The sequence below is a fragment of the Myotis davidii genome, unplaced genomic scaffold, assembly GCF_000327345.1.
Source record: "Myotis davidii unplaced genomic scaffold, ASM32734v1 scaffold89, whole genome shotgun sequence".
NCBI classification, from domain to species: domain Eukaryota; kingdom Metazoa; phylum Chordata; class Mammalia; order Chiroptera; family Vespertilionidae; genus Myotis; species Myotis davidii.
In genome coordinates this window covers 4,266,154-4,281,765 of record NW_006300372.1, presented here as the reverse complement: position 1 = coordinate 4,281,765, position 15,612 = coordinate 4,266,154, and the positions used below count along the sequence as shown (strand labels likewise).

The 15,612-nt window shown below is 35.0% G+C and overlaps 1 protein-coding gene across 1 annotated transcript in view; it reads right to left on the bottom strand.

The window, feature by feature from the left end:
- The window catches only part of TCERG1 (transcription elongation regulator 1), a 59,968-nt gene that overhangs the window by 31,234 nt on the left and 13,122 nt on the right, over positions 1-15,612 (bottom strand). The window contains 7 exon segments of the mRNA XM_006777010.2: positions 1,988-2,076; positions 2,869-2,981; positions 3,710-3,910; positions 5,076-5,138; positions 9,755-9,997; positions 14,182-14,653; positions 15,548-15,612. The exon segment at positions 15,548-15,612 is cut by the window's right edge and continues 1 nt beyond it. Coding sequence (XP_006777073.1) covers positions 1,988-2,076; positions 2,869-2,981; positions 3,710-3,910; positions 5,076-5,138; positions 9,755-9,997; positions 14,182-14,653; positions 15,548-15,612 — 1,246 coding nt within the window.

The window sequence follows — 15,612 nt, the reverse complement described above, 5'->3', positions numbered from 1 at the left end:
TGGAGGCAGCTGAAGCGATGTTTCTCTGTCATTGATCTTTCTAACTCTCTTACCCTCTCCCTTACTCTCTGTAAAAACTCAATAAAATAAATAAATAAATAAATATATGTATCTTCCATCTGTGTCTACCAAAGAGGTCACAAAATAATGACTAATTCAGTAAAGTAACATCTCTAAATCCCACAATGAAGCCTATTAATGCCACTTCTCACAAAAAGAAACCAGTGTTCCTTGGAGAAATGGCTAAATCTAGATCTGAGACAGGAAATACATGAGATAAGCTGGGAACATCTTGTAAAAGCAGAAAGCAAGGAAGGTATCAAAGATAGGGTTATAACAAAACTAAACAAAAAAACCTCAAGAGTCCATCTTAAGAAGCTTCACCTAACCAAAGATGAAACTGTACATCAACAAGGATAATAATTGCAATAGACAGAAACATAAAATATATTTAAATCTATGAATTTGTAATACTCATATCAACTCATTATTCTGAAACTGGTCTATCCTTTCTTTCCTATGCCATTTGTTAAGGGGAAGCATCTCTTAAGTATTCCAGTTAATACCTGGAAAAAGAATGATAGAAACACATTACCACCACTTATTGATCTAATGGCTCTAGGTCAGGTTTTCAATTCAGCACTACTGGCATTTTGAGCCAAATAATCCTTCTTGAAGGGAGCTGTCCTGTGCATGGCAGAATGTTTAAGAAGTGTCCCTGGCCTCTACCAAACATCCACTGATGAGGGGATGGGGAGGAGGGAGTGGCAAAGTTACTCCTCATTGAAAACCACTGATCTAGGCAACAAATAATCAGGAATGACTGGTAACATCACACAAAGAAACACCTAGATGCACCCTGAGGAAAAGGCATATCATCACTTACGAACTAGTCTTACAAAAGGATCAAACCTGAATCTGATCACATCTCTGTATCTGCTTGCTAGTTTGTAGAAAATTCAGAAATGGAGAACTCTAACAGCATATAGATGCAAATACAAAATCCAAACTGTAGGACTCTGTGAGGACTATACTGTATATGGATTAAGTTGCAGCAGGAACAGGAAAGAAAGCACTGATGTGGGAGATAAATAAAAGGGAGAACCAGCTCTAGCTGGTTTGGGTCAGTGGATAGAGCTTCGGCCTGCAGACTGAAGGGACCCAGGTTCAATTCCAGTCAAAGGCATGTACCTCAGTTGCAGGCTCCCAGCCCTAATTGGGGGCATGTGGGAGGCAATCAATCAATGTGTCTCTCTTACATTTTACATTGGATCTTTCTCTGTCTCCCCTCTACCAAATAGATAGATAGATAGATAGATAGATAGATAGATAGATAGATAGAAAAAAAGTCCTTGGGTGAGGATTAAAAAAAATATAAAAAGAAACGGGAAAACCAGACCAAACGAAAGAAAAAGTAGATTATTCAACAATTAAATACAAAGACACAATTTTACATAGTTCTAGAAACATAATCAAATGTAGGTATATATACAAAAGCAAATTTAAACAATTTTAAACACTAAACAGTAGATTCAGAATCTCACAGTGTGGTTCAAGTCTATAATTAAGAAAAATAAACATTAACAGAAAGCACCACGAAGGGAGGAAGATACCACAGCAACTGAGTTTTACAACAAACAAAACCCAAAACATTCAGTAGATAAAAATACATATTTGACATATACTTTTTCTTTCTATAGGCTAAACCATGTAACAAAAAAGTATGGCAAATAAATAGCCCTGCTGGCGTGGCTCAGTGGTTGAGTGCTAACCTATGAACCAGGAAGTCATGGTTTGATTCCTGGTCAGGGCAAAAGCCCGGGGTTGCAGGCTTGATTCCCAGTGTGAGGCGTGCAGGAGGCAGCTGATCAATGATTCTCTCTCATCACTAAGATGTTTCTCTCTCTCCTCCCTCTTCCTTCCTCTCTGAAATCAATAAAAATCTATTATAATAAATAAATACTTTCTAATTAAACCAAGTACATACCATGGAGTACCAGGGATAGGGGTAGTAGCTACTGGCTTTGCCTTCTGGGCAGCCTTTTCTTCTTCGGTCATCTCCTCTTCTTTGGGCTCCTATGGGAAATGATATTACTCCCACTTTATTAATACCATAAAAGTTTACTAGAATGTTCCAAAAATACAAGTATCTGCAAATACCTCAAAGTGTAACCAACAGGAGGTTTGCTACTAGCACAGGAAGGGGAGACTAAGTAGAAATGTTTAATAATGTCCTAAATCCTGGCCCTTTAGACACAGGCAAATTCCAGTAGAGCAGACACTGGCAACAGCAGATGGTCCTATCTCACAGATTAACTAACCATCTGCTAGAAGCAGTAATGGGGAATACAGCATACAAAATGAAAGGAGACCTCTTGATTTAAGGTCATTTCCTTTTTTTGCTAACTTCCTTACTAATAAAACATGACTACCATTGTTCCCTCACCAAATAAAGAAAGTTTCTAAAAACCAGAGCTCTTTTAATACTGTATGGAGACCATTCCATGCCTGGACAGATGAAATATAACAAACATTCTTCAAATATGAATTTGTACTTATAACTTTAACACATACCAGTCTGTAAGTCAGAAGGACTTTAACACATGCCAGTCTGTAAGTCAGAAGGTTGGATATCAGGTTCAAGCTCTGGTCTAAGGCCCTTTCTTTCTACAGGCCTTGATTTACTATAAGTAGTTTAATGAAACTTTCAAAGGAAAAACTGAATGAGAAACTTCAAAGAACACTAAAATTTCTTAAATCAAATGTATAACAATTACCTAAAACTATTTCAAATGATTCTTCAGTTACAAGTAACTTGTACCCAACAATCAATGTCAGCTGCCATGCTAACAGGTTGTGGCCCTTTACCTCTTTTATCTCTTTTATTGGCTCTTCTTTAGGATCCTCCTCCTCTGTTTCCATTGGCAAAGGTTCTTCAGAAGGTTCTTTAATTGGCTCTTTAATCTTCTCTTCTAATTTTTCTATTTAAAAAGTTAAGATAATGTCACGCCATGGTTTTGATGTAATTTTCCAAAAGCTTTCAGAGACGAAGCAGTTAAGATATTCCATAACTAGAAGTTACTAACCATAAAGATAAAATGTTCTTCCTTATAATATCATTAATTTGAATCTATTATAATGCTCAACTTCAAATACCTTGCTATGCCAATCAGGAAACTGTCACTAAAAAGAAGTACTGATTTCAAAGGGATATAAAGTCTTTCAGTTCATTCATACATCATTTGTAGCATTCATTTTGCTAAAAGGGACAAAATATTAAGATACTTAGGAACAGAAACAAACTTGCGGTATAGAAAATTTTGAGTTTTCTTCATTCAAGTCTTCAAGGGCCTAAATTTTTTACCATATTTCAGAATACATACAATACAAACATTCCTTCCTGATCAGTACTATCAATCTTAATAATGATATCAATAATTATACAACAAAATTATACAATTCCTGATAATAGTAAAAATATGTATTTGTATATAGGTATAATTTAATTTATGGAAAAATGATGGGACAAATATGTAGGTGAACTTTTTTAAGTAAAATAGATGTTTATTCAGTAAGAATAAATAATCCAACTATGCAATTAGAAAAATCCCTCAAATGTGTCAGAAAGGAATTAACTCAGAATTTCAAATAGCCTTCTATTTATAATATCATAGTTTATATTATGTCTCACCAAGTCATTAAACTATACCTTTTTCTTTCAGTTCTTGGGGTTTTTCCCAGGTTGATTCTAATGTTCTATTATTATAATAATATGTCTTCCCATCTGCTGTTTTATATTCAGTCCACTCAGAAACAGCTGTTGCTCCAGCTAAGGTAGCAGGTGAAGCTGCAATAGCAACCTGGGGATGTATCATGGGTACAATAGGAGGAGCCATTCCTGGCAACACACCTAAAAGAAAAAGAATAAAAAGTTAGACCCAAGTATCAAATTGCAATTCAAAATAAAACTTTAAAATATGAGCTAAATCTTTCTATTAAATATTAATAAAAGAATAAGCCAGTTGGAATAAAAAAAATTCACATAAAATGTGACTTAATTACTCAAATCGACTTCCCTGGTTTATTTCTAATGGCTAAATTCAATTAGATGCATATATTCAACCCAAGAAGTACCTTAAGAATAGTCAGAAATTTGAGTCACACCTATGATGAACTCTCAACATAATTATAAAAATCATGGTACATTCTCTACTTATTAACAGAAATATATTTTATAAGGACTTCTCAAATTGTAATAAAATAAAGGCAATGAACATATTTACTGAGTATATGTCCTGAGACAAAATTATTTTCTAATTCGAAGGTATCTAAAAGGGTATGAATAAAATCCTCAGCTTAAAATAAATTACTGAGTTTATTATCAAATCTACTTTAAATATTAAGTGGTTAAGTCAAATATCCCTATAAACTGTCAGTCAGTTTAGACTTTTCCTTAAAAATAAAAAGTTTCTATTTTTTAAAAGGTAAGCCAGAATTTGTATATTTACAAGATAGCTAAAAAAGTTGACATTACATAAATAATATAATTAAGAATATGTGAATTAAAATACAAAAATCCTCAAGTCCTATACTAGAATTTAGGTTTTGGGTAGTTATCTTCAATAACTTTAAAATGTAAATTTGTACAATACACACAAATATTCACACACACACACACACATACACACACGTACACACAAATACTCACTAGCATGCAAGCATAATCACATCACTTTACACATGGAAATGATTTTTTTATATTTAACTTAAAAACACACATCAAAAAACAAAATTAAATGTTATGAATATGAGAATGAAGTTGTTTACACTTATTATACAAATTAAGTGATCTGACCTTATTTGCTTTTGTGAACCAAAGAAGCTAATACTACAGGCAATTGGGAAAATCAAGTGTTGGCCAAATATGACAACTGCATTTATACTGCTCATTAAAAAGAAAAATATAAAAAAATCCACTCATTTGGGCAAAAATAAATAAATAAAAGGATAAACAACAACATTCACTACCATGCCAACTTACAGACAAAACAAACTAAGATGGTTTTAAAAATTACCGGTCTTGGTGGTAGCGACTGTCTTTACATACGGGCAGCTGACTATTTGCATCATTGCTACACCTGTAAAATGGATAAGCAAGCATATGTTGGAAAGCTGCCATTGTATGTCGGCTACCACTGGGATTCAGGAAAATAATTTACCACTACAATTTAGAATGCTATTTCCAAGAATGGGATAAAATTTCTTTTTGTTTGACATTTTGTGGGAAGTGGCGCCAAATCCAATGATAATTCTAAATTATAGCATCAATTACCTTTTTATCAACCAGCTGTGATAATATGTGAAGGAGTCTAGAGAGTTTAAATTCAACAAAGGAAAGCCCCTTCGTTACAATACATAACAGGTTCTCACTGGGACCTTTTCTCACAGGACATCAAACCCATGCTGCTGTTGCTTAGATACCAGTGAAAGGCAGATGCAGCATGACACTGACAAGACACTTTCTCTGCTGCTTCTATGTGGGAACTAAAGCAGAAGCTGAGGCCTGGAGCATAACCATGCAGAATAGAAAAAGATAAGATAGGACAAAAAGGATGGGAGGGAAAGAAAGAAAAAAGGGTATGAGATGAATTCAAATATTCCACTATAAATAAAAGGGCAAAGATGAAGAGTAGGATAGCTTTCAACTAATGACAGAATATCCATGTTCCGTGCCTGCCCTAGTCAATGCCAAGGGCTTGGAACACTGTGAAGGCAGGCTAACAGGTTAAGGAAAACACAGCCCTTTAATCTCATTAATAACTCCATGGGCTGTTTTGCTTCAGAAACCTCATCATTTAAGCCAGCTAAAGACGTAGCACTTGTATTAAAGAATGGAAATTATGTACAGTTCTTAGAAGAATAAAGACCCATGATGCATTATGATGATGATACAAAAAGGGAATGAAAAGAAAAGCTGAAAAACTAAGGCTAATTGAGCACATTGAAAATTAAGAATGAATTAAAAATATTTTTAAAGGAAAAAGCTAAAGGATAAAGTAAAAGGGAATTTAATTTTATTTTCAATTTGTTTTGCCTAAAAAAACTAAACCTAGTTTGGTACCAATAACATTTAAAATAACGAACTACTTTCTTTCCCCACTAAAGTACTGGAAAAGAAATTTCTCCTCATTCAGAGACAAAAATTAAACCCCTGGATTTGTATATAATGTACCTATGTTCACGCACACACACACAAAAATACTGCTAGCTTTTTAAAAAGTGCCTTTTTTTCTTTTTAACTATTTTAAATAAAGGACATTAAAGCTAAACTTTCTATTAACTCTGCGACTACAAAAAAAGCAATGATCATAAAAGCATGCTGAGTAAAGTTATATGTATAGTTTTATTTTCTGCTTAAAGAAAGCAATGAAAAATTCATTTGGTAAAAAAAGTTACATGTATTAAGTTTAAATCAGTATAAATGCTGCCATCTGCAGGACCACTGAACCTATTAAGTCAGCACTAGAAATTCAAATCCCAAAATACAGGGTGGGGGGGCAAAAGTAGATTTACAGTTGTAATACAAATAAGTAATACAATAATTAATAAATAGAGTGTATTCAGATCTGGGGCTCTCACACAAGAAAATAACTTTTGCATTCTCATAACTATAAACCTACTTTTGCCTACTGTGTATATAAACTTATCCTCAAAGACTGTTCTCCAAAACCAACCCCCCCCCCCCAAAGTAATTTTAACTATATGACTTAAACAGAAGAAAATAAAATCTCTGTATTTGTATTCAGGCATAAATGTCATTGTTAAATAAATATCAATTGGGGCAACATAACACGCATGTATTTGACTATCAACATATAAACTACACTGAAAGGTCACACGTTTCTTCTCATGCTAAAAAAGAAGGTTTTCTCTTTGGGTGATTATTGCATGCATATCATGAAAACACAAAATAACCCCACATCTAAATTTTTAACCTTCTTTTAAAAGGAAGCATTGGCTGGGTGGCTCAGTAGAGCATCGTCCCAATACAGCAAGGTTGTGGGTTCAATCCCCAGTCAGGGTACATACAAGAACCAACCAATGAACATATGTGGATGGGTGGAACGACAAATTGATGTTTCCCTCTATCACTGGCTCTCAATTTTTTTAATCCATAAAAAGTAAAATAAAACAAAATAAAGGGAGCATCTGTTCAACTTAGATAAACCTCTACCCTCAAGTTATGTTGTATTAGGAAATTAAAAATTCCACTTAGCATTTTGGATAATTCTGTCACTGACAATAAGTTTCTTAAAATTCCAAATAAGATTTTAGTCTTAGAGATAAAAATCCTAATCCAATTTACTATGCCCATTTCCACCTCTTATGCCAATATCTTCCCTAATTCTTCGCCTCTTTTTCTTCATCTTGTTTGCCTATCCCTTCTTTATAATCATCCCCATTAGAATTACACATTGCTATTTCAGCAGCATTTAAAGCTCCAAGATAAATTACATCCAAATCCCCCCTTTTCACCTTAATGCCAAATTAATATAATTCCTATTATATACAATGAGATAGATGTCATTGTACATAAAACCAAAGATCTGGAAAAGAGAAAAGCAAGTCTTTTCTTTTAAATATGTTTTTATTGATTTCAGAGAGGAAGGGAGAGGAAAAGAGACAGAAATGTGGCAGCATCCTGCATACCCCCTACTAGGGATTGAGCCTGCTACCCAGGCATGTGCCCTGACTAGAAATCAAATTGTGACCCGATTCACAGATCGACACTCAACCACTGAGAAACACCAGCCAGGTAAGTCTTTTTCTTTGCTAGTAAAGTACCTTGGAGGAACAAATTAAAGGAAAAATGAGAAAATGAATGAACACTGATATAAAAGATGCCTTGTTATATAAATAAATATGAATAATACTTTCTATAGAACACTAGCTCCCTCTCCAAAGAATCTTGTTATCTTGAGCAAAATTTTACAGAGTAACTCAAATTCTCTTCCAATTGACCTACAAAATGTCATTAGTGTCTGCCATTTATTAAATGCCTTTTACTTACAAACTTCACAGGTACCACATTTGGTCAAATGGTCACCACCATCTGTTCTAACATTTGATGGGTAGGGTCAGAGAAAGACCATGACATCAAAATGGAACTGTAACTGGAAGAATTTTATTGTGACAAAAATTCCACTTTCTATAGAAATGAATTTTGCTATTCTGTACCTTTCACCCACTAGTCCTATTTAAAACCTCTAAAACAAAATGAAAAGTCCTCTCATAGATGATAGCCTTTCAAATAATGTTATTATGCAACCTCTCAATCTTCTCTCTACAGAATCAATAACCCCAGCTCTTAGACATCATTCAGAATCCAAGATCTGGTTTTAATACTGTCCTTGACCCTAAAGAAGACCAAGATTGCACGATGTTATCAAGAATATCAAGCTATTCTCTATCAGTTAGTGTTCTACAAAAAGTATGTCCAAAGAGGAAAGTAATCCAACTACTTTTAAATTTAATTTAGAAAGTGAGTAATCCCTATTAGAGAAAACATTTTTGGTTTTTCAAACATTGTACTGGGCATTTAATTATCTAACACTGTCAACGTGTAAAAAGTACCCCCCAAAAAACAACACACATCACCAATTTTTGAAAGTTTTTGGTTTCTTTCTTGCAAAATGCAATATCTGAAAGTGCTCTTTTCAAAATAGTCACAGGAAAAAGACCAGAGAATGATAATTAAAATGTGTGTAAGTCTAAGAAACAGCTGTATCACAATCCTATTCTTACACAGAAGCTAGTACAACAAAGTGGTAATAGATAGTGGGAAAAATGAAAAATTGGGATACAAGAACCCTAGGTTCTATTCATCTTTGCTACAAATTAGCCCTGTGAACTTGACCTACGGCATATCGTTTTCAACTATAATATTAAAATAGACCTCGGATTAAGGATTAAATGCATTCAAATTAGGATGCCCAATATTATCACTGCTTTAATTCATACAAGAAGAATTATACTCCACAATCTTTTCATTCCTTTTCTAGATGTAACGATTTCCCCTAAGACAAAAAAACACAACACAGAACCATGAATTCACCATAATTATCTAAATGTTTAAATGGTGCATTTTGCACTTCACAATTGTTACAAGGGAAACTTCTGATTTCTATTTTAGATAAATTTTTTACAGTTAAGTGACTCACATTTTCATTCCAATACAGCACAGTTATTAAGAGCATGGTACTTTGATCTGAAATGCCCAGGCTCAAATCCAACACCATCACTTATGAGTTCTGTGTACCTACCTCAAAGATGGTTGTGAAAATTAAATTAATTACATGTAAAGTGCTCAGAATCATGCACAATATATAATAAATCACTGAACTTGTGTTACCTATCAATGACTTATGATCTCTCAACTTCATAGATTCAATCCCTTAAAAATACTGCACTTAGAACATATTTACACAAGATAACTGTTTTTAATTCATTGAGGCCATTATTCAAAATGGAGTGTAGCTTTAAATGTGGCTCTGATTTTAAGACATGTAAACAACAACAAAAAGGACATTTATCAAAACTGAAGAAAAAATATTGCAGTTAGCCATGAATCGTTCAAAAACGTTTCAAACAGGTGAGATTCAAGGCAAATTTCAAATGCAACAGACACATGAGAACAAACTAATTGACAGTATGAAAACATAGCTGGAAATATTATTATAATCTATTAGTTTACCTGGAAGTGGAATTGGCATGCCAGGAAGGGGAACACGAAACGGAGGTACCATTACTGGTGGAAAAGCAGGTATTGCTGCTGCTGGTTGAGGTACTGAATGAGGGACAGCAGGAGGTAACGTCTGGGGGTGCGGCTGGGGAACGTTTTGCACAGGTGTGGCTGTAGGAGCAGGAGTTGAAACACTAACTGTAGGCGTAGCAACTGAAACAGCAGAACTTGGGGTCTGATCTTGTGTTGTGGGTGCTGATAAAAGATAAAACAAAAACATGTATCACTCCTTCATAAACCATTTTACTCTATTCATTCATCATTCACTCATTCAGTCAGTATTTAAGGGCCCATTCCATGCACTGCAAGAAATTTGTAACAAGGTCTCTGTCTTCAAGAAGCTTGAAAATAGTTAAAAGAAATATAAAAAGTAACTAAAATACAAAGAGAAATGGAATAAATGTATAGGCATGTAAATCAAGACCCAAAGACCATTTTTAACAGAGAGGTACAGAAAATGTTATGCTGTGATGGAAGGCATTGATAGATTAGGATTTCAACAAGGAAAATGACAAAGTGTAAAGAGAAAATAAGTAGTGGGAATAAATAAAAGCAAAGAATAGGAAACAACCAGGAACTATTTATAAAACAGACAGCAAGCAGTCAACCAGTAAAACACTAGGCATACCATCAGAACTAGTGAGTTATGGCTGGAAAAGTAGGCCAGAGGCACAAAGTAGGCCTTGAACAAAAGTATGTACTTTACTAGGTAGGGGAAGGAAAGAATTTATATAAAAGTAGAAAAATGATCTATAAGAACGCACACCAAAATATATTAACTCATTATATCTGTGTATGTATGCCTTTCACTTTTTACATATGCTTCTTTTAGACTTTGAATTTTTAACAAGAATGTATTCACCTGTAATTACTAGTATGATTTCGTGAATATTAAAAAGGGTGTGGGGAGGCTGATTTAAGGTTTCTGTTTTGAAGAATAATCTATGTTCATTTGATGCATTAACTGGCAGATGCATAAGAAAAAGAAAAGAAATAACATAGGTGGGAAAACCAATTTCAACATATCTGGAATTTTGTCCAAGCAAAAAAGAACAGATAGAAAAAGAAATGCAATAACTAATGACTGACTGGATAGAAACAAATAGAATAAAAAACAACTTTGGTTTCTCTATAATTATTTCAAAAGAAAATAAAAAACAAAAAACTCAGGTTTCCAGTATAAGAGACCAGGAGAATGAGAAATTCAGGATAATTTGGTTTGGCTAATATGTTATTTTTAAATATCAAAATTAAAACATTTTATCCCTAGTAATTACATTCAAAATCAAACTGTGACCTAAATATAAAATTCATATTTCTTCAAGTTTCAGTTCTCAAATATTACAAAACATTTTTGTTATTTATTCATAACCCATATAATTTCAAAACAAAAATTCATTGTGGTGATTCACTGGTAAAAAATACTTCATCTTTCTCTTGTTATAAAGAAAAATGTCAAACTCTACCTATATTGAACTAAGAATAAATTTATCAAATTAAATAAAATAAAGCAGTGCTTTCCTAATATTTTATTCTAAGGGAAAGCACACTGTTTAACACAAACCACCCGGTACTCCAACTGACAACAAAATTGGTCAGTAACTTTTTTTCAGCGCCTAATAATGAAAAAACTCACTTAGGCTGGGAAGATGTGAGCAATTTCATACTTGTTAATAAGGGACTCACCTTGGCTAAATAGACAGCAGGGCCAAACAAGTATCTTCAGGGGCCCAGGAATGAATTGTTGGTCTAGCATAGACCTAGCCTTAGGGTACAGTATCATATTAATATAATTTTATAACATTGTGAAAAATACAAATTACATGCAACATTTGCCCAGTCCCATACACATACCATTTAGCATTTGTAATCTATTGTAATGGCTGAAAATATATTTAGTTATTCTTCCCAACTTCCCTGAGAAGTAGGATTTATTAGCATTTTTCACAATCTTGCAGAGGATAAAATGAGTTTATACTCAACTGGAGTTCAAATTATAAGTACCTTAATTTTTATTTCCATTTGCCCAGGTCTATACTGCAGTTCACAGAATTACATTTTTTTTAAATATAATGGTAATAGTATGTAGATATAATTACCAAAGTTTTGTACAAATTGCTGTAGTCAGAAAATAAAATGTTATAAAGGCATCAAATTCCAAGTGGAAAGGAACACCAAGGGAGAAGGCAAAAAGTATTCAATTCAACCCATTTCTCTTGCTGATACAGGATTTTCTGATTTGATTAGTGGAAATAAGTCATGAGAGAAAAAGGATAAAGGCAATAAAAGAATTAAATGGAAACTGGGAAAATGGCAGCTAGGACTTTATAGTAGATAAATTCCTACTAATTCTATCTGCTAAAATAACTGAAACACTGGGTCTCAAAATATATTATTAATCCAGCCTCAGATCTCAACAAGAAAAGATAAGTGACTGCAACAACAGATGGAGAAATTTTAATACTGTAGCATGACAATACTTCATCACAATGAATCAAGTAAAATAAAAAGACATCAGGAATACTCAGAAAGACATCAAAATTGATGTTTAAAGGCAGTAAAAAGAACATGATTTTGCTATTCTGTCCTTAGAATAAAGGCCTCCCAATAACTGAAGGGGAGTGCAAAAAATGACAAATTGGAGTGTTCTGACAAGAATAGTTGATAATCACAAGATAGCTATGGGCCTGAAGACCACCCTGATATAGAAATGGAATGTACGTAGGATAAAGTATTTGGCTACCCATTTTCCTTAGAACAAAGTAGTTCTCCTTCCTAAGGCAAAAACCAAACAGCAGAGCCTCCACAGAGAACCACACTGCTTTTATTAATCCCCCTTGCCCATTACCACCATAAAAGCTGGCAGTTTTCTGCAATGCCACATAGGTTTTAGAAGCACTAGCCAACAGAAGGGCAAAGACCCTCAAACAGCTACCTGTTAACTTCCATATAAGAATTCACTGTTATACTTCCATATCAGAATTTATCTTCCTATTAAGTATATTTTCGTCTAAAAATTATCAAGTAGGGCCTTTAAAAAACTGCCTCCACATTACACGTACCTTATTCTTATAGGTTATTTCTTGTATCAATAAAATAAAGTCCAATTTAAATCTATTATTAAATTTCTCTCATATACATATTCCTTACAATGTACTATATACTAATAATTCCCAAGTCCCTAAAATACTGGGGAAGGGGACATTTTTTATTTTCTTATTTTCATCTCTATTATCCATGTAGCAAAATAATCCAAAATTGTAATAACCTTGTGGAGACATGTATTTTCATAACAGTACATGAAATCTATAATCAAAACAATAAAATCATTATTTAAATATTTTGAGGCTCAATCTCAGCTTGTAGAATAAGTAGCAACAAATAAAAAGTAGTGGTATAAATATTAATGGCAATCTTTTAAGCATACTAATATATTATTCTTTCTTCATCCCTAAAAACTGCTATTAAGCACCTCTCATATTTTAGAAAAGATCTAACCTTTGGGCCTCTGTAACTTTTATACCTGAAAATTCTCTTACCCTTTTGACCACTTCTTTTCCAACTCCTCATTTCATCTGCCTATGTCCCGTTATAGGGTCTATTCACCTCTAAATGAGTACTGAAAAGTTCCTAGTAAGTTTCCAATTTCAATGCTACCCAAAAAATGACCATCAGAAAAATCTCCCAGAACACCTCATTTCTACAGGCTCCCTATTACCTGCCTGACTCACCCACTTGCCTGGTTCTTAAAACTCATAATCTGATGTCACTCTTATTCAATTTACTAACCAATATAAACCGTCCCACCTCAAAAGAGTACCTTAACAATCCCCCAAACTACACTTATACTCATTTCCTGAACTTTATGCTGTTCCTCTCTACTTAAGAGATTTCTCCTTACTTTTGAACTTACTCAAATTCTACCACAAATCCTTCATGATCAACCTTAATACCCATGCAATCCACCAACCTGTCTCTCCGTTTTCTCAAATTGTTACACCTTCTATTTTCGCTGTAAATTTTGCACACTATTTTACATGCATTATGCTGGCCTTCTCAATTAGAAAAACTGAAGTTCTATAAGATAGGGAACAAGACTTCCACTTATTTTGCAAAGCTCACAGCACCCAGCATTACTGTTAGCCAAGTTGAATAGCTAACTGTACTTCCCCGGTTTAGCTTCATGAATTGCAACTGGGCAAAAAATTTCTTCTACTAATGTACATTTCTGTTCTTCTTTAACCAAAAGTCTTATGTCAAAAATATTTTTTAAATAACATCAAGGATAATATATAAACGCTAGTATCATTTTGGAATGCAGTCCCTAGTTGTCCATTTCCCTAGCTGCTAAATAAAAACACATGCTGACTGGTACTCACTTGATACTGTCTGCGAAACCGAAGAGGCAGTTGTCGTGGTAGAAGTGGTAGAGGATGGGGTGGATGATGATGTTGAAGTGGATACTGCAGGTGCTGGGCTACTGGTCGTAGGGGTGGAAGCTCCTACTGCTTGTGCTTGCACTTGCGCCTGGGCCTGGGCCTGGGCCTGAGCCTGAGCCTGAGCCTGAGCCTGTGCTTGCGCCTGGGCCTGGGCCTGTGCTTGCGCCTGGGCCTGTGCTTGCGCTTGGGCCTGGGCCTGAGCCTGGGCCTGGGCCTGCGCCTGCGCCTGGGCCTGGGCCTGGGCCTGGGCCTGGGCCTGCGCCTGCGCCTGGGCTTGGGCTTGGGCCTGGGCCTGGGCCTGAACCTGTGCCTGGGCTGCAAGCATAGGTGTCAGTTCTGACTGCTGAATAACCTTAACTCCATCTGGCTTGCTCCAGGCAGATTCACGTGTCCGAGCATTATAATAATAAACCTGCAGAGGAAGCAAAATCACTGGTATCATAGAATCTGTCAACTGTCATTAAAAACGGATAATGCAACTATATTTTGCCTTATAATTAAGTTATTGGGGGAAATTTTCTATAATGAGCATACTATATTTTTAACACATATATTATTTTTGTGCAGTTAACACTGCTATCCTGCAAAGTTGACCCTTGGCTGGCACCTGGGAACTTGGATTTGGGGAGGGTTACCACCATTCCCTAACTGGTAAGAACAGCAGCTCACTGTGCCTAAACTGTTTACAAAAAAATGCAATTCATGCTAAATGTCTGCTTTCCCTCTGAAAGTCTGGAATTTTGTTATGTCCCGGGCAAAGGGTGCCAGTCCCCAATGAAATCCCTTGACTCCCCAGCTCAAATGAGCTTCTCTGGTAGACAACCCTTCACGTATGTTGTCACAATTCCATGCTGGAGAAATTATACATACTCCATGTGCTTCCAAAGAGTGGACTCTTGGAAGCTTGTGATTCATTTCCTATAGACTCCGTCCCATTACCTTTTTCTCTTTGCTGGTTTTGCTTTGTATCCTTCACTGCAATTAGTCTTAGCTGTGGGTACAACTACATGCTGAGTCCTGTGAGTCCTCCTAGTGAATACTAAACCTTAGAGCTGTTTTGAGGACCCATAATACATATTTAAAATACAAGCTTCCAGAATCACAGGTAAACAGATGTAAGCATTCTAGTCTGCGTGGAAGTCCAATCCACTAAGCCTTTCATCAAGTCCCACCCCACGTCCTGCTTACCCCAGGCTCATTCTTAATTGGCAAGAATATTGTCATTGATCTCAATCTGCCAGAACTCTTTAAGTTTTACTCTTCTGTCACTAAGGAGTTAACAACCTAAATATATTTTCTAATTTACCTTCCCATCTGGCGTTTTATTTTCAACCCATATCTCCTCAGTGGGAGGCAGTGCTAGTACCAGAG